Source organism: Myxocyprinus asiaticus, chromosome 7 (assembly GCF_019703515.2).
Source record: "Myxocyprinus asiaticus isolate MX2 ecotype Aquarium Trade chromosome 7, UBuf_Myxa_2, whole genome shotgun sequence".
In the NCBI taxonomy this organism is placed as follows: domain Eukaryota; kingdom Metazoa; phylum Chordata; class Actinopteri; order Cypriniformes; family Catostomidae; genus Myxocyprinus; species Myxocyprinus asiaticus.
Window position 1 is genome coordinate 38,220,858 of NC_059350.1, and position 23,547 is coordinate 38,244,404.

The 23,547-nt window shown below is 37.7% G+C and overlaps 2 protein-coding genes across 2 annotated transcripts; one reads left to right on the forward strand and one right to left on the reverse strand.

Moving 5' to 3' along the window:
- Positions 1-1,257: 1,257 nt before the first annotated feature.
- Positions 1,258-18,605, forward strand: ufsp2 (ufm1-specific peptidase 2). Its single transcript, XM_051703237.1, has 12 exons — positions 1,258-1,531; positions 1,701-1,779; positions 2,283-2,466; positions 2,576-2,636; positions 2,795-2,949; positions 3,151-3,343; positions 6,662-6,808; positions 6,938-7,102; positions 7,242-7,366; positions 10,585-10,661; positions 10,955-11,079; positions 17,897-18,605. The coding sequence occupies exons 1-12, from the start codon at positions 1,529-1,531 to the stop codon at positions 17,981-17,983; spliced, it is 1,401 nt and encodes a 466-aa protein (XP_051559197.1). The 5' UTR covers positions 1,258-1,528; the 3' UTR covers positions 17,984-18,605.
- Positions 18,606-18,754: 149 nt separating this feature from the next.
- ankrd37 (ankyrin repeat domain 37) lies at positions 18,755-22,754 on the reverse strand. The gene is made up of 4 exons (XM_051703238.1): positions 22,601-22,754; positions 22,215-22,367; positions 19,593-19,684; positions 18,755-19,394 (listed from the first exon to the last, which is right to left on the reverse strand). Exons 1-4 carry the CDS (start codon positions 22,622-22,624, stop codon positions 19,178-19,180), a joined length of 486 nt encoding a protein of 161 aa, XP_051559198.1. The 5' UTR covers positions 22,625-22,754; the 3' UTR covers positions 18,755-19,177.
- Positions 22,755-23,547: the final 793 nt, after the last annotated feature.

The window sequence follows — 23,547 nt, forward strand, 5'->3', positions numbered from 1 at the left end:
TGGAAACCTGAATGAGGAAGTTACCACAAAATTTAAGTTGAAATAACAGGCAGTAATAGTATAGTTGTTAGTTCTTTTCAAATTTGTCACATTTGAATTTTATTGAATATTTACATTATAAATAATTTTATTTATATTATATTAATATAATATTTATTTTATGTATTAATTCTAAAATGTAATTACTATAGGAAAAATGGTAATAGGACAGGGCAAATTTTGATTAACTGTCTTTGACAATGTTCTGCCAATAAATTTAATATTTGTTTATTATTTCATACCTAGTTTTCAAGGGTTGTTCATAAAAATAATAAAAAATAATGAAAAGTGAACAAATAACAGGCAGTAACAGTAAAGTTGTTAGTTATTTTAAAATGTATTACATTTTAATTTCATTGAAGATTTCAATCTTCAATGAAAAATGGTAATAGGGCAAATGTTGATTAACTGTCTTTGACAATGTTCTGCCGATAAATATAATATTTGTTCATTGTTTCATGCATTCCCAGTTTTCAAAGGTTCATAATTACAACAAATAGTGAAAAGCAAACAATCTTGCTTGTTCTGAAACTGCGAGGTATGATTGCAGGTTAGAATCTGATACAAATGTTTCTGTCTAAACTGTGATTTCACCTCCTGATTATTAGTTCTTAATTGAAAATCTACAATTATAATCAATTGTATAACAGTAAACATTGATCAAAACAACATATTTTGCCATCCTTAGGGTCATGCACAGTGTCTGAATCATTTAAACATTAACTAGTCACATTCAAGTCAGCAGGTGGCAGGACAAGTTTGGAAGGCTGCATGCTATGTAGGACACGTCCTTTTAAGGCTGCAGTATACCGAGTGTCCTGCTTAAACAAGCCTCGTTTAAACGAGACGGCCTTCGTAGGGCAAACGGAAACGGAACGTAACATGGTTACTATGACAGCACGCCACTTTTTAACAAGCGCGAGCGCTTTGAGTGAGAAGGGGACAAAGTGCCTCTGGAAGGGAATGTATGTGGTACATTTTAGGAGAGTTATAATGATGTAAAGAGAAAAGAAAATAGATTTTACAGGTGTACTTTTAGTCTAATACTTTATTTTAATTATATATTAATATAATTATACATATTATATACTCTGTACCCATCTACTGAGGTACTTCAACTTGGGAATTAACATTCCTTGCGTTTGAACATCATATTTACGGGCGTCTTTTTTTTTTTTTTTTTTTTTTTTTTTTTGACATTTCCGTTGAAGCAAAGAATTGTGGGTTGTGAGTGCCCACGAAGGATACACCTCATGCTTCCTCCGAATTCCCGTGAAACAAGGTCGCATTCGAAGTGTCCTACTCGCTTTTATGAAACGAGACAGCCTCGATGACGTATGCGACCTCCGGAGGACGCAGCCTTCCAAACGAGACACAGCCGACAATTTCTCTGTAAGACGTCATCAACAAGCGTGTTACAATACGTCAGCAAACATGGCAGCCTCCTGGTGACAGCAGCTGAATTTGTTCATTGATCAAGGGAATAAAAATGGTAAAATTACTATTTTGAAATAAACTGTGCAACTTCTTTATATTACAACGATATTTCATGAATTTTTATTGCATGTAATGATGTCGATGTCTCATGCGATACCTATGTGAAACATCTAGAGAGAATGGCACTTTGAAGAAAAAAGATTCATGTCCTCATTTTCCCACAGGTTCATTCAGAAGATAGCAACATTATTTTTCGAGTCAAAGGCATCTTGGAGTTTATATGCCAGCTTGACAACTCTAATGGTAACACTCATATTATGATGGATGAGCTAGATTTGGAAACACTTCAAGAAGATTCTTTTTACAGTATTATTAATCTTTGTTAATATTATTTAATCAAACTACTGTTGTTCATTGTTTGTTCATGTAAGTTCATAATGCATTATCTAATGAAAATGTATACATTTTGATGGAAAAAAAAAAGTTTTAGTGTATGTAGCCTAGAAATGAACATTAACCATGATTAATAAATGCTGTAAATGTATTGCTTATTGTCAGTTCATGTTTACAATTGTGTTAACTAATGTTAACAAATACAACCTTATTGTAAAATGTAAATGTAACCCTGGATTTTGTTATGCGCTCCCACTTTTAGTTTTTGTTTTGTGTTTTCTGTGAAATACTTATCTAAAATGAAAAGAAACTGTGTGAAGAATACATTTTTGCCCATGGAAATCATAGTCCAAATACTTGAAAATATAATACTAAAGTTTTATAGTACTAAAGTGTCTCTCTCTTTTTTGCAGAGGCACAAAGTCAAAGCACCATCTCAAAAAGTTTCCAGGGTCTCTGTTCCAAAGTATCATCAAAGAATCTTGTTTTCACTGTCTGTAACAGTACTTTATTAATATGGCCCAACACTAGTTTCCAGTCAGGCGTAGAGAGCTTGACAGAAGCATCAGCATGTGGAGACATTCTGCAGTATATAGAGTATGTTGTAACACCTGTGGCCTTAGTGTTGAGCATTGTGCAGTATTTACAGTAAGGATACTCTCTGAGATAGTTACTTAAAACTCTTTGTTCGTTTTGTGTTTCACAGGACAGATGATAGCAGAAGCAAGAAGTCATCAAAAAAGAAGGATAAGAAACATTCTGGACCTGTTAGTGCAGTCCATCTTCAGTGTCACATTACACTTTTCAGTCTAGTATTGCTTTTATATTTCAGTTGAAGGGTGTAGATCAATTAAAATGTGATGGCTGTCAACAGTCACTCCAAAAGCAACACTTTGAATGCTATATGCTGTATCTCCTTCTCTAGACTGTGGTGAATATGAAGCTGTTGTTTGAGGTGACAGAGCCTGCTAGCAATGAAGCTCCCAGTCTCTACAGAGTGACTGGACAGCAGCACTATGTGAGGATGCCACTGCCTTTGGACTGTGTTCTTTCTGTGCCCACTGATAAAAGCCTGGCAACGTAAGTGCATTTATGTTTCTCTAAGGTTGTCTTGAAAGCATAAGGTCTGTTAAGCAAGAATATGGATCAAAATTAAATGGCCATGTACAGAACTGCTTGTTGTATTTTCTATAGTGCGACTTTAAGATAGCAAGTTTGGAGACCATGGTTATGATGCTCAGCAGAATCATGTCTGTATATTGTGTGTGTGTCATTGTTCAGTGTGTGTAAAGGGCTGGTGGAGGCATTGAGTAAGCAGGTATCAGACATGGAGGAGGTGGTGCTACGGTACAGGAAGGGCTCTTCTCTTTTGGTGCCACAGCCATTTCACTTTGAGCTGCCCAATGCTGCTGGACTCACCACTGTAATATACCCTGCAGGGGTAGCAGACAGCCAGCTACAAACTGTCAGAGAGGCAAGACATACACAGATACACACACAACAATTTCACTTGAAGTCTTAGTCTTAGTCGAATAATAGTTCACCTAATAGGCCCTTTCCCACTGCAGGAACTAAAGCCTTATTTTAGGAACATTTACTCTGAACTACTACGTCGGCTTTGCACATGAGGAACTATAGTTCCTCTTAGCCATTTAGAGGAACTTTTTTAGCTCCAACTCCTAGGTAGGTACATTTCAAGAGGGACTGTGGGGGGTGCTTCAACCTGTGATAGGTCAAACACGTATGATGCACAAAGCAATGAGAAACACGAAGAGTCGGCCATGAGTAAACAAACTTGTAGCTGCTAGCGTTCTACTCCCGAGGTTTGCACTAACTTTCAGTATAAGTATCCAAAGAGTTTTGCCCGTTTCGCATATTATGTGAGTGCGAGGGGTGAGCAGAGCTGCTGCGTGACTTCAACAGGAGACACGCTTTGAGTTTTCATTGCATCTGTACTGTGTGACTCTACAGAAAAATAAAATGATTTCTGGATTACTAAATTGAATGTTTCCTGGGATAACAGACATAATAAGTTGTTTATCGAGAGTGGGTCATTGAAATCTATTATAAACTTAACCATCATGAAAGGTAATTTAATGTTACTGCATGGTTAACTTGCATCAAGACCAGTGCTGTCAGTCCATAAATTATTTCTTTTTTATCACGATTAATCTCATAATTTTTCATAGTTAATTGCGATTTAATCACAGATCTGAAAGTGCTTACATTTTACTCTCTCTCTATATACTCTATAGATATTCAATATACTTATTTTAATGCACAATTCTCTTCTTAGGAAAGAAAACAAAACAATATGTAACAATAGAGCTATATTAAAAATTTCCAAACAAAACCTTCCACAGTATAAAGACAGAAATGCTCTAAAATAGCACCAATTCAAGTATCATTAAACATTTCATAAAGTGGGAGGTTGACTAATTGAAATAACTAGTTCCCCAATAGGTTTTATATTCATTGCAAGTGTGTTAAATCTCTTAAACTCTTATTCTCCACAATATTAATCAGCTAGCAGACTGTTGCTATCCGCTTTGCTACAGCAGTCGTGCAGCCGCGTTCATGATTCGTGTCAGGGCGTCAAGTGCCACTTTGAACTCCACATGCAAAGCGATTAACCACGTCTCGTTCTGTGTTTTCGTGATAGTTAAGACTTGACATGCTTCTGTGATAATTAAATTGTGCCTTACAGAGGCTGCAAAGTACTTAATTTCTGTCACAAGTCCACAGCAAATAGCGTTAAGAGGTCCTTTCCCCATCATTTGATCACGGACACAGCTGTTGTGTGTTTGTGGTATGTGCGTCAGTGTAATGACTCCGGGCTGACACATCACAAAGGTGCCGTACTGGTTTATGCTTAATTAATGATAAATGTGTCAATTGCGATTAAGAAAACTGAACATGTTAATGCATGCGATTAATTAGTTTAACGTGTTAAATTTTCTTTATTGCAAATGAACTCTAGCTCTAATCAAGATGTCGTTTTTTTTGGGGGGGGGGGGGGGGGTGAATACAGTAGTTAAGTACAGTATTTTATATTGAGTCATAAAAGCCTTTATTGTAAAAAAATCGTGTTGATAAATAGATTTATATTGCATTTTCAACATGTTTTCTGCTTAGTTCAGCATGTGCAGCGTGGTTAAAATATACTAGCACCTCAGCTCTCCTTTCACTGTGGCTGTTGCTATTAAATCGCACATCCAAACAATGTCAGAAGAAAAATGGTCAAAGCCAGATGACGTCACTACGAGGGTTGCTTTTGTGTGTTTGGATGCAAGAGGGAAAAGTCTTCTCGGGTGTGCAGTTCATCATACGTTTTTTCCTCTAGAAAGTAACTAAAGGGAAAGTACTGGGACTGTATCTGGGAAAGGGGCTAATGAAAATTCTGTTATTTTTTGCTCCAAACCCAACTTTCTATCTTTCGTGGAACACAAAAGGTGAACTTTAAAAAGTCTTCACAGGGTCTGTTTGCCATATAATGCACTAAATAGTCTGTCAAGCTCGAAAAAGGACAACAACAACAAAAAAACACTGTAAAAGTAACTGTTATGACTTGGACACTTTATTCCAAGTCTTCTGAAACCATATAATAACTTTGTGTGATAATATCAAATCTCAATGGTTCTCATCGCATCTCTTGACCAAACCTAATGACGTCTTGTAAGATAGAGTGAGAAAAAAATCGCCGAATTAAAATTATTGGTTGAACTATTCCTTTAAAGCTACACTATGAAACTTTTGGCCCTCTAGCGGTTGAAGCATAAAACTGATAAAAAGTTACTTGCGGAGGAACACTTTATGTAATTTGTGATTAGGCACTGCTCTTCTGGCATATGAATCTCATGGTTTGAGCGAGGACTCGGGAGATGACTTGCAGAGCGGAGTCATGACGAGCTATTTTCATGTCGATATTATGTTATTGGCTTAAAAATTTCCACCTTATAGTGGCTTTTTAGATCTGTTTAAACATCTGCTAAAAGGATCAAATGGCAAGTGTCTGTACACGGATTTAATGCTCCAAAAATACTTTATTTTCTTACACTTGCTTTCAAAGTTTAGACCATTAGGTCTTCCTCAGGCAAAACAAAAGAGATAAAAAAATAGCCTAAGAAAACAGCAGCACACATATTTAGACACACAATTTGGGAATCTCGAAACTGCAGCAGTGTTCTAAAATATTCAGAAGTCATGAATATTAGTAAACATGTAACAGTAACTACACTGAAAAAAAACTAAACTTATAAACACATTGTGATCGGTACACATGAGTAATGTTCAATTCATTAAAGCATGACAAACAATATAAGCTTCAACAACCCTAACAGAAAACATATCCAAGCATTATAGGAGGTAAACAACTTGGCCAAACAGTAAGAAATCTGTTAAATCCATTAGGAGAGTGATATTACTCCGCTGCTGTCCTGACTTCTGAAACCGTGACTAATCAGCTGTCCAAATTGCTTCTCGCGACACAGCCGGATCTTCTTTCACAGCTTACGGATATGATGTAAACATGCATGGACGAATGACGTATGCCTGCGATTTCGTGCCAAATCTCACCCGACAGCTCAAATTCCCTCAAAATAAAGATCAATATTGTAGGCTTACTGTAGTGAATCTGGGTAAGACAAAGACATGGTTTTGAACATGGATTTTTTATGAACTCACTCAATAATGAAAACTTTTGTTCATTGTAACCAAAAAAATCTTACATAGTGCAGCTTTAAATGTCTGAAACCTTGTGATCTCTAAAAAAGTCAACGTCCATTTTATGCAGGATCTGCACAGGAAGTTTAAGTTGCCAGGTGATAGGCCATTCCTTAGACGTGCTAACGTCTTCCATTTCCCGGATGAAGTCTATAAAGATGGTTACCTCCGCAACCCCCACGCACACCTGAATCCACCCAATGTTGAGGATGCCAAGGTAAGGCAGTGCTTCACTTAATACAGCTATCACTGCTCTCTTTAGGAAGTTGCATATATTTATTGGTGCCATTAGTAAAGATGAACAAAAAACATCTCTTTATCCACCTCTTTTTCTTTCTATCTGTAGCTGTATCTGGTGCAGGGAGTGTACAGTTATCATCACTATATGCAGGATCATGTTGATGATGACGGCTGGGGTTGCGCATATCGTTCACTTCAGACTATCTGCTCCTGGTTCCAGCAGCAGGGATATGTGCAGACAGCTGTACCCACACACACACAGATCCAGCAGGTACACTCATACACAAAAGAATCCTCTCAGTAATTGGCTGGTGTTAAGTTATGCAGTCATATTTAATGGACTTGTGGAACTGCCCTTATTACAACTCTTATATATATATACAGTACATATGTGTGTTTTGGCTTGCCAGGCTCTTGTGGATGTAGGGGATAAAGAACCTCGTTTTGTGGGCTCACGTCAGTGGATTGGCTCTTTCGAAGTTCAGGCTGTCCTTAACCAGCTGCTGGGGGTCACCTCAAAGATCATGTTTGTCAGGTAGACAAAGTGTGTGCTTGTATATATATATATGTATGCTCAACAGGTTTACATTTTGATGGTACACACACACTCACTGAGAACTTTATTAGAAACACTATGGTCCTAATAAAGTGCCTGACGTGGTCTTCTGCTGTTGTAGCCTATCAACCTCAAGGTTCGACGTGCTGTGCATTCTGAGATGCTATTCTGCTCACTACAATTGTACAGAGTGGTTATCTGAGTTACTGTAGCCTTTCTGTCAGCTCGAACCAGTCTGGCCATTCTCCGTTGACCTCTCTCATCAACAAGGCATTTCTGTCCACAGAACAGCCACTCGCTAGATGTTTTTTTGTTTTTGGCACCGTTCTGAGTAAACTGAAGGGACTGTTGTGTGTGAAAATCCCAGGAGATCAGCCGTTACAGATATACTCAAACTAGCCCGTCTGGCACCAACAATCATGCCACGGTGGAAATCACTGAGATTACATGTTTCCCCATTCTTATGGTTGATGTGAACATTAAGTGAAGCTCCTGACCCGTATTTGCATACTTTTATGCATTGCACTGCTGCTACACAACTGCTGATTAGATAATTGCATGAACATGTGGGTGTACAGGTGTTTGGGTATATGGGAGTTCTACCTCTAGTTTTTATGATGAATAGAGTGCTTTGAATTGGAAGTCGATGATATAGTGGTTTTGCCGATATATCGTGCCAATAATTGCTTTTTGGAACTATTGGTTAACAGCAAAAATCAATGCCGATAGTTGTTTTTAATTTTTTTTTATTATTCCTCCGTTTCTGGCGCTGGAGGGTTCTACATTTAGAACTCCTTGGTTCTACAGTATGACAGTGGTCTCTAAACAATCACTGACACCGCGTGGAGTTTGCTATGCCACGTGATTACTACTATTGATGAATAATGATCGACTGTTGATAAATTACTGCTCATTCAGTATTTATTAGCCTATGACAGTTTTTACTTTATAGTGTTCATACTGTATTGTAATACATTGTAGATGATTGTAAGAGTGTGTGTTTTGTTTTCTTTATGTGATTGTGGGTGCTGGGAGCACATTTCAAAATAAGAGACCCCGTGTATTGTGCACTTGTTCATAGCTAAAGGTCCCGCATGCACCAAATTGCATTTTTTTTCTGGTTATTATTGGGATTTTGGTTGCACAATAAACTGCATCTGGGATTTTATTAATTTTGGACTAGTGTTGCTTCTATGGCTGTGCCTGTCACAGTAAGGAAAGATGTAGAAAGTTGTTTAACCTTCAATATATTGGCTGATTAATCGGTTATAACCCCAGCTTAGTTAACAGTATCAGCAAAATACAGGTGCTGGTCATATAATTAGAATATCATCAAAAAGTTGATTTATTTCACTAATTCCATTCAAAAAGTGAAACTTGTATATTATATTCATTCATTACACACAGACTGATATATTTCAAATGTTTATTTCTTTTAATTTTGATGATTATAACTGACAACTAAGGAAAATCCCAAATTCAGTATCTCAGAAAATTAGAATATTGTGAAAAGGTTCAATATTGAAGACACCTGGTGCCACACTCTAATCAGCTAATTAACTCAAAACACCTGCAAAGGCCTTTAAATGGTCTCTCAGTCTAGTTCTGTATGCTACACAATCATGGGGAAGACTGCTGACTTAACAGTTGTCCAAAAGACGACCATTGACACGTTGCACAAGGAGGACAAGACACAAAAGGTCATTGCAAAAGAGGCTGGCTGTTCACAGAGCTCTGTGTCCAAGCACATTAATAGAGAGGCGAAGGGAAGGAAAAGATGTGGTAGAAAAAAGTGTACAAGCAATAGGGATAACTGCACCCTGGAGAGGATTGTGAAACAAAACCCATTCAAAAATGTGGGGGAGAACCACTACGCACAGACGTATGCAAGACATGGGTTTCAGCTGTCGCATTCCTTGTGTCAAGCCACTCTTGAACAACAGACAGCGTCTGAAGCGTCTCGCCTGGGCTAAAGACAAAAAGGACTGGACTGCTGCTGAGTGGTCCAAAGTTATGTTCTCTGATGAAAGTAAATTTTGCATTTCCTTTGGAAATCAGGGTCCCAGAGTCTGGAGGAAGAGAGGAGAGGCACACAATCCACGTTGCTTGAGGTCCAGTGTAAAGTTTCCACAGTCAGTGATGGTTTGGGGTGCCATGTCATCTGCTGGTGTTGGTCCACTCTGTTTTCTGAGGTCCAAGGTCAACGCAGCCGTATACCAGGAAGTTTTAGAGCACTTCATGCTTCCTGCTGCTGACCAACTTTATGGAGATGCAGATTTCATTTTCCAACAGGACTTGGCACCTGCACACAGTGCCAAAGCAACCAGTATCTGGTTTAAGGACCATGGTATCCCTGTTCTTAATTGGCCAGCAAACTCGCCTGACCTTAACCCCATAGAAAATCTATGGGGTATTGTGAAGAGGAAGATGCGATATGCCAGACCCAACAATGCAGAAGAGCTGAAGGCCACTATCAGAGCAACCTGGGCTCTCATAACACCTGAGCAGTGCCACAGACTGATCGACTCCATGCCACGCCGCATTGCTGCAGTAATTCAGGCAAAAGGAGCCCCAACTAAGTATTGAGTGCTGTACATGCTCATACTTTTCATGTTCATACTTTTCAGTTGGCCAAGATTTCTAAAAATCCTTTCTTTGTATTGGTCTTAAGTAATATTCTAATTTTCTGAGATACTGAATTTGGGATTTTCCTTAGTTGTCAGTTATAATCATCAAAATTAATAGAAATAAACATTTGAAATATATCAGTCTGTGTGTAATGAATGAATATAATATACAAGTTTCACTTTTTGAATGGAATTAGTGAAATAAATCAACTTTTTGATGATATTCTAATTATATGACCAGCACCTGTACACTATCAGTCGACCTCTACTTTGAATGTCTTGTAAAAGAATGTTTTGGCATATTTGTAAGCAGTTATTTTTAATGGGCATAACAGATCGTGATGTGAATTCTGAAATTGTTCAAATTTTTCCTCTTCTATACTATCTCACAAAATCAAACATAAAATACATAATATAACATACATTTTATTTGGTTTTATCTTACTAAAGCTTTGCTGGAACTTGCAAAGAGATCAGTGAGAGGGTCTGTCAATGCAAAATGCTGAAATGGATTCACAATGGGAATCTGAATAGTTTGAATATTTAAAAATGCCTGTCTCTTTGTTGAAGTCATGGATCTGAGCTGGTAACCAAGGGCAGAGAACTAGCCAACCACTTCCAGACTGAAGGAACACCTGTCATGATTGGTATGTTAAAATCATATTTGGCTCCTTCCTTCAGCTTGTAATTGAATGGCAGTTTATATATATTATTTTTTTTTATTTTTTTTTAACTGGTGTGTTTGTGTGTGTGTGTGTGTATATATATATATATATATATATATATATATATATATATATATATATATATATATATATATATATATATATATATATATATATATAATTTTTTTTTTTTTTTTTTTTTGCTATCTTATTTGGAAAAGCTAAAGTGACTAGATTAACAATTACAATCATTACGCTAATTTCCTCATCAATAGGTGGAGGTGTTCTTGCACACACTATTTTAGGTGTAATATGGAGTGAGAATACAGGACAAATCCGCTTCCTCATCCTGGACCCTCACTACACTGGTGTAGAGGACCTGCAAACCATCATTGACAAGGTACACTTGACCAAACAATAATAAAGCATTTACTAAATAGTAGTTTTAGGACTCATTTTGTAATTGTTTCCTCTTATACCCAGACAACATGGGATCTAGAGCTTTATACAGGGCTCGACCTTAAGCACTGTCATGTGCCTGTCCTCTGGACAAGTAAATTGGTCATTCACTTGTCTGAGTAAAAAAGTTACTTGTCCGGAGAGAAAAAAGGACATTTAAGTTAATGCTCAAGTAACATGTCTAAGTTTATGTTGTATATTTTTGTAACATTATGACCGATGCCCAACCTAATAAAGTACCTATGCAATCAACTAAATTCTCTGCGACAGAAATATAAACTGCACTGAGTAGGGGAGGAGGCTATTGTCATACGATAATTATTTTATGTTACGTATGGTAGTCAAATAAAGAAAGCCTCCATCGCCATCATTTACAGCAGGGATGCTCACACTTCTATGGAATGAGACCTACTTTTTCATCATGTTATTGCAGCAAGATCTACCATGTACAATAAAGGCTATACATTATCACAATACCAAAATTTCAGTAGTCGGTAGTGAAATTTGACGATTCTCAATGCCAGCTTCAAAACCACATCAAATAATAACACTAACTAATATGTTAATTATGGAAGAATGGTTTCAAGTTCTTAATTATTCAAGACTAGTAAATGGTCAGTAATAAAATAACAATAAAAAAACAGCAGTGAATAGAAATAGATTAAAAATAATAGAACAAAAAATACAAATTAAGAAAATTCCTTTTTTTTTTTAACAGCTTTAAAAGTTTTTAACAGCAGTAGGCTATCAAGTATTCAGGTAAACATTCAGAATGAAATGCAACATAAAACTGTATGATTATAATACATTAATACTTTTTAAAGCTAATAATGTTACCCAATCAAGAGCAGTGAGTGTTTTCTCATTTTCTTGTTATGGTTGTTTGATTATTATAATGACACACTAGACGGCAACAGGTCTATACATACAGGTGCATCTCAATAAATTAGAATGTCGTGGAAAAGTTCATTTATTTCAGTAATTCAACTCAAATTGTGAAACTCGTGTATTAAATAAATTCAGTGCACACAGACTGAAGTAGTTTAAGTCTTTGGTTCTTTTAATTGTGATGATTTTGGCTCACATTTAACAAAAACCCACCAATTCACTAACTCAAAAAATTAGAATATGGTGACATGCCAATCAGCTAATCAACTCAAAACACCTGCAGAGTTTTCCTGAGCCTTCAAAATGGTCTCTCAGTTTGGTTCACTAGGCTACACAATCATAGGGAAGACTGCTGATCTGACAGTTGTCCAGAAGACAATCATTGACACCCTTCACAAGGAGGGTAAGCCACAAACATTCATTGCCAAAGAAGCTGGCTGTTCACAGAGTGCTGTATCCAAGCATGTTAACAGAAAGTTGAGTGGAAGGAAAAGTGTGGAAGAAAAGATGCACAACCAACCGAGAGAACCGCAGCCTTATGATTGTCAAGCAAAATCGATTCAAGAATTTGGGTGAACTTCACAAGGAATGGACTGAGGCTGGGGTCAAGGCATCAAGAGCCACCACACACAGACATGTCAAGGAATTTGGCTACAGTTGTCGTATTCCTCTTGTCAAGCCACTCCTGAACCACAGACAACATCAGAGGCGTCTTACCTGGGCTAAGGAGAAGAAGAACTGGACTGTTGCCCAGTGGTCCAAAGTCCTCTTTTCAGATGAGAGCAAGTTTTGTATTTCATTTGGAAACCAAGGTCCTAGAGTCTGGAGGAAGGGTGGAGAAGCTCATAGCCCAAGTTGCTTGAAGTCCAGTGTTAAGTTTCCACAGTCTGTGATGATTTGGGGTGCAATGTCATCTGCTGGTGTTGGTCCATTGTGTTTTTTGAAAACCAAAGTCACTGCACCTGTTTACCAAGAAATTTTGGAGCACTTCAGGCTTCCTTCTGCTGACCAGCATTTTAAAGATGCTGATTTCATTTTCCAGCAGGATTTGGCACCTGCCCACACTGCCAAAAGCACCAAAAGTTGGTTAAATGACCATGGTGTTGGTGTGCTTGACTGGCCAGCAAACTCATCAGACCTGAACCCCATAGAGAATCTATGGGGTATTGTCAAGAGGAAAATGAGAAACAAGAGACCAAAAAATGCAGATGAGCTGAAGGCCACTGTCAAAGAAACCTGGGCTTCCATACCACCTCAGCAGTGCCACAAACTAATCACCTCCATGCCACGCCGAATTGAGGCAGTAATTAAAGCAAAAAGAGCCCCTACCAAGTATTGAGTACATATACAGTAAATGAACATACTTTCCAGAAGGCCAACAATTCACTAAAAATGTTTTTTTTTATTGGTCTTATGATGTATTCTAATTTTTTGAGTTAGTGAATTGGTGGGTTTTTGTTAAATGTGAGCCAAAATCATCACAATTAAAAGAACCAAAGACTTAAACTACTTCAGTCTGTGTGCACTGAATTTATTTAATACACGAGTTTCACAATTTGAGTTGAATTACTGAAATAAATGAACTTTTCCACGACATTCTAATTTATTGAGATGCACCTGTATATTTATATTTATGAGTCCGACATTTTAGTACAAATAAAAATATTAACTTTCTAATAAGGGACACAGGCCTAGGCTATCACAAATATAGCTTGTTATTTTTTTTGTTATTGATGTTTTAATCAGTCTGCCTGTCCGGTCGGGCAAGTAAAATTCTCTTTCACTTGCCCCTTCAAAAATCCACTTGTCCTGGACAAGCGTTAATGTCGAGCCCTGCTTTATATATGCTCTCACTGAGCACTTTATTAGGAACACTATGGTCCTTAAAAAGTGCCCGATGTGGTCTTCTGATGTTGTATCCCACCCGCATCAATGTTCAACGTGTTGTGCATTCTGAGATGCTATTCCGTTGGCCTTTCTCATCAACAAGGGTTTTCCATCCGCCGAACTGCTGCTCACTAGATGTTTTTTTGTTTTTGGCACCATTCTGAGTGAACTCTAGAGACTGTAGTGCGTGAAAATCCCAGGAGATCAGCAGTTACAGAAATACTCAAACCAGCCTGACTGGCACCAACAATCATGCCACGGTCCAAATCACTGAGATCAAATTTTTTCCCCATTCTGATGGTTGATGTGAACATTAACTGAAGCCCTGACCCGTATCTGCATGATTTTATGCACTACACTGCTGACACACAATTGGCTGATTAGATAATCGCATGAATGATCGTTGGTGCCAGACGGGCTGGTTTGAGTATTTCCGTAACTGCTGATCTCCTGGGATTTTCACACAAAACATTCTCTAGAATTTACTCAGAATGGTGCCAAAAACAAAAAACTTCCAGTGAGCGGCTGTTTTGTGGACAGAAATGCCTTGTTGAAGAGAGAGGTCAACAGAGAATGGCCAGACTGGTTCGAACTGACAAAGTCTACGGTAACTCAGATAACCGCTCTTTAGAATTGTGGTGGGAAGAATATCATCTCATTGTTTTGGTGGCACAAGGGGGGCCTACAACCCCTGGCAAAAATTATGGAATTACCACACTTATAGGATCTTCACCCAGCTTTTTTACTTCATAGCAATTAAACAAATCACAGATATGACACAAAACAATTTTTGTTTAATAGCTGAACATTCTGGCTTCGTGAAACTTCCCTCAAACAAATTAAATTACAATATTTTAATTAATGGCATATTTTTTTCCAGATCAAGTAGAGGAAAAAATTATGGAATCACTCAATGTTGAGGGAAAAAATTATGGAATCATCAACAAAAAAAAAACAAAAATCACAATTACTACTTTGTTGCTGCTCCTCTGGCTTTTATGACGGCCTGAATTCTTTGAGGCATGGACTTCACTAATGAAAAACAATTTTCTCCATCAAGCTGGTTCCAGCTTTCTTGAATAGCAGTTGACAGATCAGCTTTGCAGGATGGAGCCTGTCCTTTACCAATTTCCACCATAAATTTCCAATCGGATTGAGATCGGACGTTTTGCTGGCCATGTCATTGAGTTGATATGCCTTTCCTGAAGATAAGCTTTAACTCTCTTTGCTCTGTGGCAAGATGCATTATCATCCTGAAAAATGACTTCATCACCACCAAGCCAATTTTCTATCGATGGAATGAGAAAAGTGTCCAAAATTTCAATGTACACCTGTGCCTTAACTGTTGAGGTAATCTCAACCATCTCCCCTGGTCCTTTACCTGACATGCAACCCCATATCATAAATGACTGGGGAAATTTGATTTTCTTCAGGCAGTCATCTTTATATGTTTAATTAGAACAGCACCAGACAAAAGTTCCAGCATCATCGCCTTTGCCAAAGCAGATTCGTGATTCATCACTGAATATCACTTTCGTCCAATCATCCACACTCCATAATTGCTTCTCTTTAGCCCACTGTAGCCTTGTTTTCTTCTGTTTAGGTGTTAGTGCTGGTTTTTGTTTGGCTTTTCTATATGTAAATCCCATTTCATTCAGCCGATTTCTTACAGTTCTGTCACAAACATTGACTCCTGTTTCCGCCCATTTGTTTTTCATTTGTTTTGTTGTGCAATTTATATTTTTCCAAGGCATATTGCTTTTTCTATCCTGACACTTTGACGTCTTCCTTGGTCACCCGTATGTTTTCCTTTTATAACCTTCCCATTGTGTTTATACTTGCACCAAATTTTAGACACAGCTGACCGGGAACAACCAACTTCTTTTGCCACACTCCGTGTTGGATTTCCTTCTTGAAGGAGTTTTATAGTCCTTTCCATTGTTTCAATTGACAACTCTCTTGTTGGGGCCATGTTTCCTTTCAATTAGCCAAGTCCAACGGCTCATTAAGGTCAGTAAGCACTGTCTTTTGACTGCAGACTAATTTGCATTTTTAGACTTGTGCCGGTATGTTTTAGAAATGCAAATTACAAGGTGATTCCATAATTTTTTCCTCAACATTGAGTGATTCCATAATTATCTCCTCTACTTGATCTGGAAGAAAATATGCTATTAATTAAAATAATGTAATTTAATTTGTTTGAGGGATGTTTCACGAAGCCATGTTCAGCTATTAAAAAATGTTTTGTGTCGTATGTGATTTGTTTATTTGCTACGAAGTAAAAAAAGCTGGGTAAACATTCTCTAAGTGTGGTGATTCCAGAATTTTTGCTAGGGGTTGTACACAATATTAGGCAGGTGGTTTTAATGTTGTGGCTGATCAGTGTACAGGTGCTGGTCATATAATTAGAATATCATCAAAAAGTTGATTTATTTCACTAATTCCATTCAAAAAGTGAAACTTGTATATTATATTCATTCATTACACACAGACTGATATATTTCAAATGTTTATTTCTTTTAATTTTGATGATTATAACTGACAACTAAGGAAAATCCCAAATTCAGTATCTCAGAAAATTAGAATATTACTTAAGACCAATACAAAGAAAGGATTTTTAGAAATCTTGGCCAACTGAAAAGTATGAACATGAAAAGTATGAGCATGTACAGCACTCAATACTTAGTTGGGGCTCCTTTTGCCTGAATTACTGCAGCAATGCGGCGTGGCATGGAGTCGATCAGTCTGTGGCACTGCTCAGGTGTTATGAGAGCCCAGGTTGCTCTGAGAGTGGCCTTCAGCTCTTCTGCATTGTTGGGTCTGGCATATCGCATCTTCCTCTTCACAATACCCCATAGATTTTCTATGGGGTTAAGGTCAGGCGAGTTTGCTGGCCAATTAAGAACAGGGATACCATGGTCCTTAAACCAGATACTGGTTGCTTTGGCACTGTGTGCAGGTGCCAAGTCCTGTTGGAAAATGAAATCTGCATCTCCATAAAGTTGGTCAGCAGCAGGAAGCATGAAGTGCTCTAAAACTTCCTGGTATACGGCTGCGTTGACCTTGGACCTCAGAAAACACAGTGGACCAACACCAGCAGATGACATGGCACCCCAAACCATCACTGACTGTGGAAACTTTACACTGGACCTCAAGCAACGTGGATTGTGTGCCTCTCCTCTCTTCCTCCAGACTCTGGGACCCTGATTTCCAAAGGAAATGCAAAATTTACTTTCATCAGAGAACATAACTTTGGACCACTCAGCAGCAGTCCAGTCCTTTTTGTCTTTAGCCCAGGTGAGACGCTTCAGACGCTGTCTGTTGTTCAAGAGTGGCTTGACACAAGGAATGCGACAGCTGAAACCCATGTCTTGCATACGTCTGTGCGTAGTGGTTCTCCCCCACATTTTTGAATGGGTTTTGTTTCACAGTCCTCTCCAGGGTGCAGTTATCCCTATTGCTTGTACACTTTTTTCTACCACATCTTTTCCTTCCCTTCGCCTCTCTATTAATGTGCTTGGACACAGAGCTCTGTGAACAGCCAGCCTCTTTTGCAATGACCTTTTGTGTCTTGTCCTCCTTGTGCAATGTGTCAATGGTCGTCTTTTGGACAACTGTTAAGTCAGCAGTCTTCCCCATGATTGTGTAGCACAGAACTAGACTGAGAGACCATTTAAAGGCATTTGCTTTGTTTTGAGTTAATTAGCTGATTAGAGTGTGGCACCAGGTGTCTTCAATATTGAACCTTTTCACAATATTCTAATTTTCTGAGATACTGAATTTGGGATTTTCCTTAGTTGTCAGTTATAATCATCAAAATTAAAAGAAATAAACATTTGAAATATATCAGTCTGTGTGCAATGAATGAATATAATATACAAGTTTCACTTTTTGAATGGAATTAGTGAAATAAATCAACTTTTTGATGATATTCTAATTATATGACCAGCACCTGTATATAATCTTGTATTTTCTGTGTTCAGGGCTGGTGTGGATGGAAGGGCCCAGAGTTCTGGGATCAGAATGCCTATTACAACCTCTGCCTTCCTCAGAGACCCAAGACCATCTGAGTCACATACCTGACTGACTCTTATTAATCTAGTAGTATATCTTTGTTTCAGTGGGCACAAACCAACATGTCAGTTCACATGAAAAAGAATGATTTATAACTCATTGTCCTTACAATGTTATCATAACATTGCCTTTAACATAATTTTCAGTCATGCTCCAAGTTGCAATGAATTCAGCAAGGTCTTGCATGATTTTTTTGACAGTTGTTTGAATCACATGAATGATACTGACATTAGAAAATATTATTGAAATTGCACAAGCGTACAATTTCAGCTTGTATTCCAAATTCACAAAAAAAACTTGAGTCATCTTCACAAGATAAGGCTTCCTGCAAGTCAGTAAAAAGGAACAGCAACTGAAATCTCTTTCAGCATTAACAGATCATGCAATAAAGTAATGCTTTTATTGTTTTCTAAATTAAAAGACTCCTTTTTAATTGGTGGTTGCAGAAGGTTTCTTTACATGTAAATGATAGCTGTCCATCCAACTTGTAGTTGTGCTAGAGAACCTCCTCCAGTGGACACAAAAAACTCTGCTCAAAAATGCCAAAAGTCTTAATTAAATAAACTGCTGCTATGTGGAAAAATAATAAATTGATTGCCTTGTGGCTAATCTTCTACATGTTTGCCATGACATATTCATTTGTAGAGAGGTATATGACTGTATAGCTGGTTCCTTTATACAAAAATGCTTCGTGTTAAGACATTAACTGACTAGACAACAAGGCAGCTTCAACTGCTTTGCATAGACATCCACTCATTCCTACAGACTCTGCTAATGGTAACAGACTGTCACAAAACTCGGAAAGCCTTTCATTGATATTAGGGTCTTTGTATGCTTGATTTACAAGGCACATGTGATCTAATTTAGCGCTATACTGTTTCCAGTGATACAGTTGCAATCTCCCTTTTTAAATTCTGCTTTGCCTTAGGTGTGCGCATAGCATGCTGCTTTCAGAACAGTTATGCCAGCTTCAGCATGCATTCTTCTCGTTTGTAGACCCCAAACCACTGAGCCCAGAGCAGGGTCCATTGATTTTCACCGTTGAAACTACTGTAGTGTTAATGCCAAATATCCACAGGTTATTTATACTCGGTCGGCATACCAATACACCATTCACTTAATAGTTCTGCAGTGGCTGAACAGCCGGCATGGATACTACTTAAATTTCTTTCACTTCATGTGAACATTCATCACCAGTCCCGTGCTTTCTTTCCATCTTGTGCATCGGAGTTAGCGCGGCCTCGCTTATGTCCCACAAGAGTGCCGCTTGGTGCGTTTCGCTCAACGAACGATGAGACATTTCTCAAGTCCCGTGTTCTGCGGTGCATGTTTAAAAACTTCCCACATTCCTCAAACCTGCAAGACCACGCAATATCTTCAGCGGTCTGCCCAGCGTTGTTGCAAATGCTAAAGGCAGAGACAGAATGGTTCATTAAGACCATATATGAGCCAATAGGGGGGACATGCATTAATTAACAAATTAGTATTCACTGTTAAATAGGTGTCGTACTACCAAAATTGGAGTACTGCTGTGGGGATTTAGCCATTTCAATTGGTCAAAAATTTAGTGCAAATGCTTGATTGTCAAACCTTCCACAAACTTACTTGACTTGAGCATCACTTGCCATCAGCACGCTTATGCACTCCAGACTGCCCGCTCTGGCTGCTTTATGCATCGGTGTTTCTCCACTTGCATCCTTAAGATAAAATATATATTTAAAATATAAACAAAAAGATAAAATCCTTTTTGCTATACTGCACAAATATTGACCAGAAAATAAACATGCCATTTTTATTTATTTTTTTTAAAGATGAGCTGGCTTTATCCATCTACCAACAAAATATCAAAAACCTATATAAATAGTTCCGATTTTCCACAATTAGTGTGTAAAGACAGAGATGATTTGGAGATTTATCCAAACAGGATAAATCACCCTCTGCAGGGCACTTGGAAGGGAGAACAATCACGATAGTCATGCTGTAAGATCACCTCAAACTGACTTTCCAATCAAAATGACTTAAAGTGAGTTCTAAATTACCCTTATTTTTGAGCCTCACACCTTTTAGCTTTTCAAAGCTCTCACAGTAGATGGTAAAGTCTTCAAAGGGAATAGTAATGATCACTTCTGAATTGGACGCACCCAAAGTGTGCATTTGTTACAACTGTTCCCATACGGGACAGTTGCAACACTCATTTGTAATATGCTAAGGCATTAAGCCTACAGTTTAAAAACTTTATATACCCTGTGATTGTTTTCAAACATTTCTAATATTTGCATAAGTATCAATTCTAACACATCAGCTGGAACTCCTCTGTTGGTTTTCCTAATACGAGGCATCCTGTGACATCAACACACATACAAAAAAACAAAAATACATATTTGCAATCATATTTCAGGACTAAATCTACTTAAAATTGTTTCCGCTGCATAATTATCGATCTGTCTATCTATTTGCTACCCTGCTATTTATGCAGCGAGTAGTAACACAGTGTTACATCTGTCCCCCCGCTGACCAACTTGCATGTTTGCCTTACTTCCTCAGTGACCTTGCATCCTAGTATGCCCCAAAATACATTAATTTTAAAGGGATATCTCACCCAAATAAACAAAAAAAAATCTGAAGGTCCAAAAAGCAGCATAAAAGTAATTCATAAGACTTCAGTGGTTAAATCCATATCTTCAAAAGCAATATGATGGGTGTGGGTTCGAAACAGATCAATTTTTAAGTCCTTTTTTAGTATCAATCTCCACTTTCACTTTCAGGTGTAAAAGTGAAACTAAACAGGTAACACGTGACTTTCAGAAGTGAAAGTGTAGATTTATATTAAAAAAGGTCTTAAACATTGATCTGTTTGTCACCCACATCTATTATATCGATTCTGAAGATATGGATTTAACCACTGGAGTCATATGTTTTACTTTTATGCTGCTTTTATCTACTTTCTGGATTTTCAGGTTTCTGGCCACCATTCACTTGTATTGAAAGGACCTACAGAGCTGAGATATTCTTCTTAAAATCTTCATTTATGTTCAGCAGAGGAAAGAAAGTCATACAAATCTGGAATGGCATTAGGGTGAGTAAATGATGAAACAGATTTTCTCTTTTGGACTGTCTTTTAAATTTCTCTCAGAGAGAGATGATGCTAATGTGAATGTGCACAGACAATGAACATTCAAACTTGCATCAGAAGAGAAATATCTACAGTGTTACAACCGTACTCAAGGCTATGCATACAGATGCGAGAGAAGAATGATTTATTACTCTTTATCCTAATCCTTAATGTTTTAACTTCCATAACATTGCCTATCCTGAAATGTGTGCATTTGCAATGAAACACAAAGCAAATTTGAATTAAAAGACGGCCATACAGTATGCTCACTGTATGATGGACTTATTTTCAAGGTATGTTTAAAGGGCTTTATGTAATTGTTATTGAAAAACACATGACTTTCGTTTTAATGGTCACTTGAATCTTTGAAACTGCGCATTTTTGCATTGAAATATCTACAGTGTTACAACCGTACTCAAGGCTATGCATACAGATGCGAGAGAAGAATGATTTATTACTCTTTATCCTAATCCTTAATGTTTTAACTTCCATAACATTGCCTATCCTGACATCCATTTTCAGTCATGCTCAAGGTTACACTGGTTTATGTGCTTGAATCACATGAACTATATATGACATATATATTGGAGCAGTGGTGGCTCAGCGGTTAAGGCTCTGGGTTACTGACCAGAAGGTCAGAGGTTCAAGCCCCAGCACCACCAAGATGCCACTGTTGGGCCCTTGAGCAAGGCCCTTGACCCTGTCTGCTCCAGGGGCACCGTATCACGGCTGACCCTGCACTCTGACCCCAGCTTAGCTGGGATATGTGGAAAAAAAAGAATTTCACTGTATATGTGCAAATGTGTGATAAATAAATATAATTATTAATTATTAAATTATAATTATTATTAAATTACATAGTGATAAATTCACATGACACCTTGAGCCATCTTAACAAGATAAGGGTCGCTGGAATTCAATAAAAAGTAGCAGCGACTGAACTCTTTAGCATTAACAACCAATGAAATCAAATATAAAGTCCTTATTCATAATTCAAGAAACAACTGTGTATACTGACGAACTCATGATCTGAAACAGGGACCCAAGGCAATACTTTTTGTTACAAACAAAAAAAAAAAATGTTAACTAAAGTTGTCGAAGGTGATGTGGCTTACCTGTTGGTTTGCATCAGCACCTGTTTGGAGCAGCCAAAGCAAGCAGAAAGCCTGTCCTCCGAATGCCGCTAAATGTGCAGGGGACTGTCCACAAGCATCGAAACCTCCATTCACCGCAAATCCGCTTTCGAAAAGATCACTCATACAGTCCAGCTGTGTGCATTTGCAATGAAACACAAAGCAAATTTGAATTAAAAGACGGCCATACAGTATGCTCACTGTATGATGGACTTATTTTCAAGGTATGTTTAAAGGGCTTTATGTAATTGTTATTGAAAAACACATGACTTTCGTTTTAATGGTCACTTGAATCTTTGAAACTGCGCATTTTTGCCTTTTTTTTTTAAATAAATAACAGCATATCAGTGAAATTACGTCTAACTTACCGATTCTGTCTCAAGTAAAAACATATTTGATGTCTGTCTGAATGATTCCACAAGTTTGACTAGGCACGAAACAGCCTCCTCCGCCTTTGTACTACACTGTTCCGCAATCAAAAACAATTACACATGTAGGGAAAGAGAACGAACAAAAGCAGAAACGCTATTCAGACCACGTGGTTGTACTGAATCAACCAATCAGGGACGAGAGTTAGCAGCAAGCATTACGTCACGTTGCTTCAAGCCTCGTACAGCGCTCGGAGAAGCTGTGCTGTTTGACACGTACACACTGACAGACCGGCCCACGTCAATTAATTAACCCAAAGTCAGAATCAGAATGAGCTTTATTGCCATGTTTACACATACATGGAATTTGTCTTGGTGACAGAAGCTTCCAGTGCACAAACAATACAGAGATAATAATAAAATATATAATAAAAAATAAAAAGTGAATAGAAAATAAAGTATATATAGAAATACACAATAGGACAATATACATATATACGTATGTACAATATACAAATCTGTTATATACAGAAGCAAGTGAATGTAACGGCAGAAGAGGTATGGTATGTGGATAAATATGGTCTGTGGGTAACCTATTTACATGACAGTCATCAAGTACATTTACAAAGCCACTATTTAGATAATTGGGCTCATGGTATTCAGAAACAAGCATTTGTCATTTTCGAAGAGATGCCAATAGGTCATTTTATTTTATCTGGGTTTTGCCCAATTGCCAAGCTAGCATTCTGATTCTTTAACCCTTAAATGCATACCTCAGGTCTTTAGCGACCCGGGACGTCATCGAACCTCCTTTACCTCATCCCCCCTTTTTTTTTTCTTCTTTTTTTTTTTTTGGATTTATGCCCCCACTTCTTTAGTATTCCTCAACCTTTCTCTTATGAAACGTCTAACAATAAAAAAAAAGATGAAAATTTTTTTTAATTTAT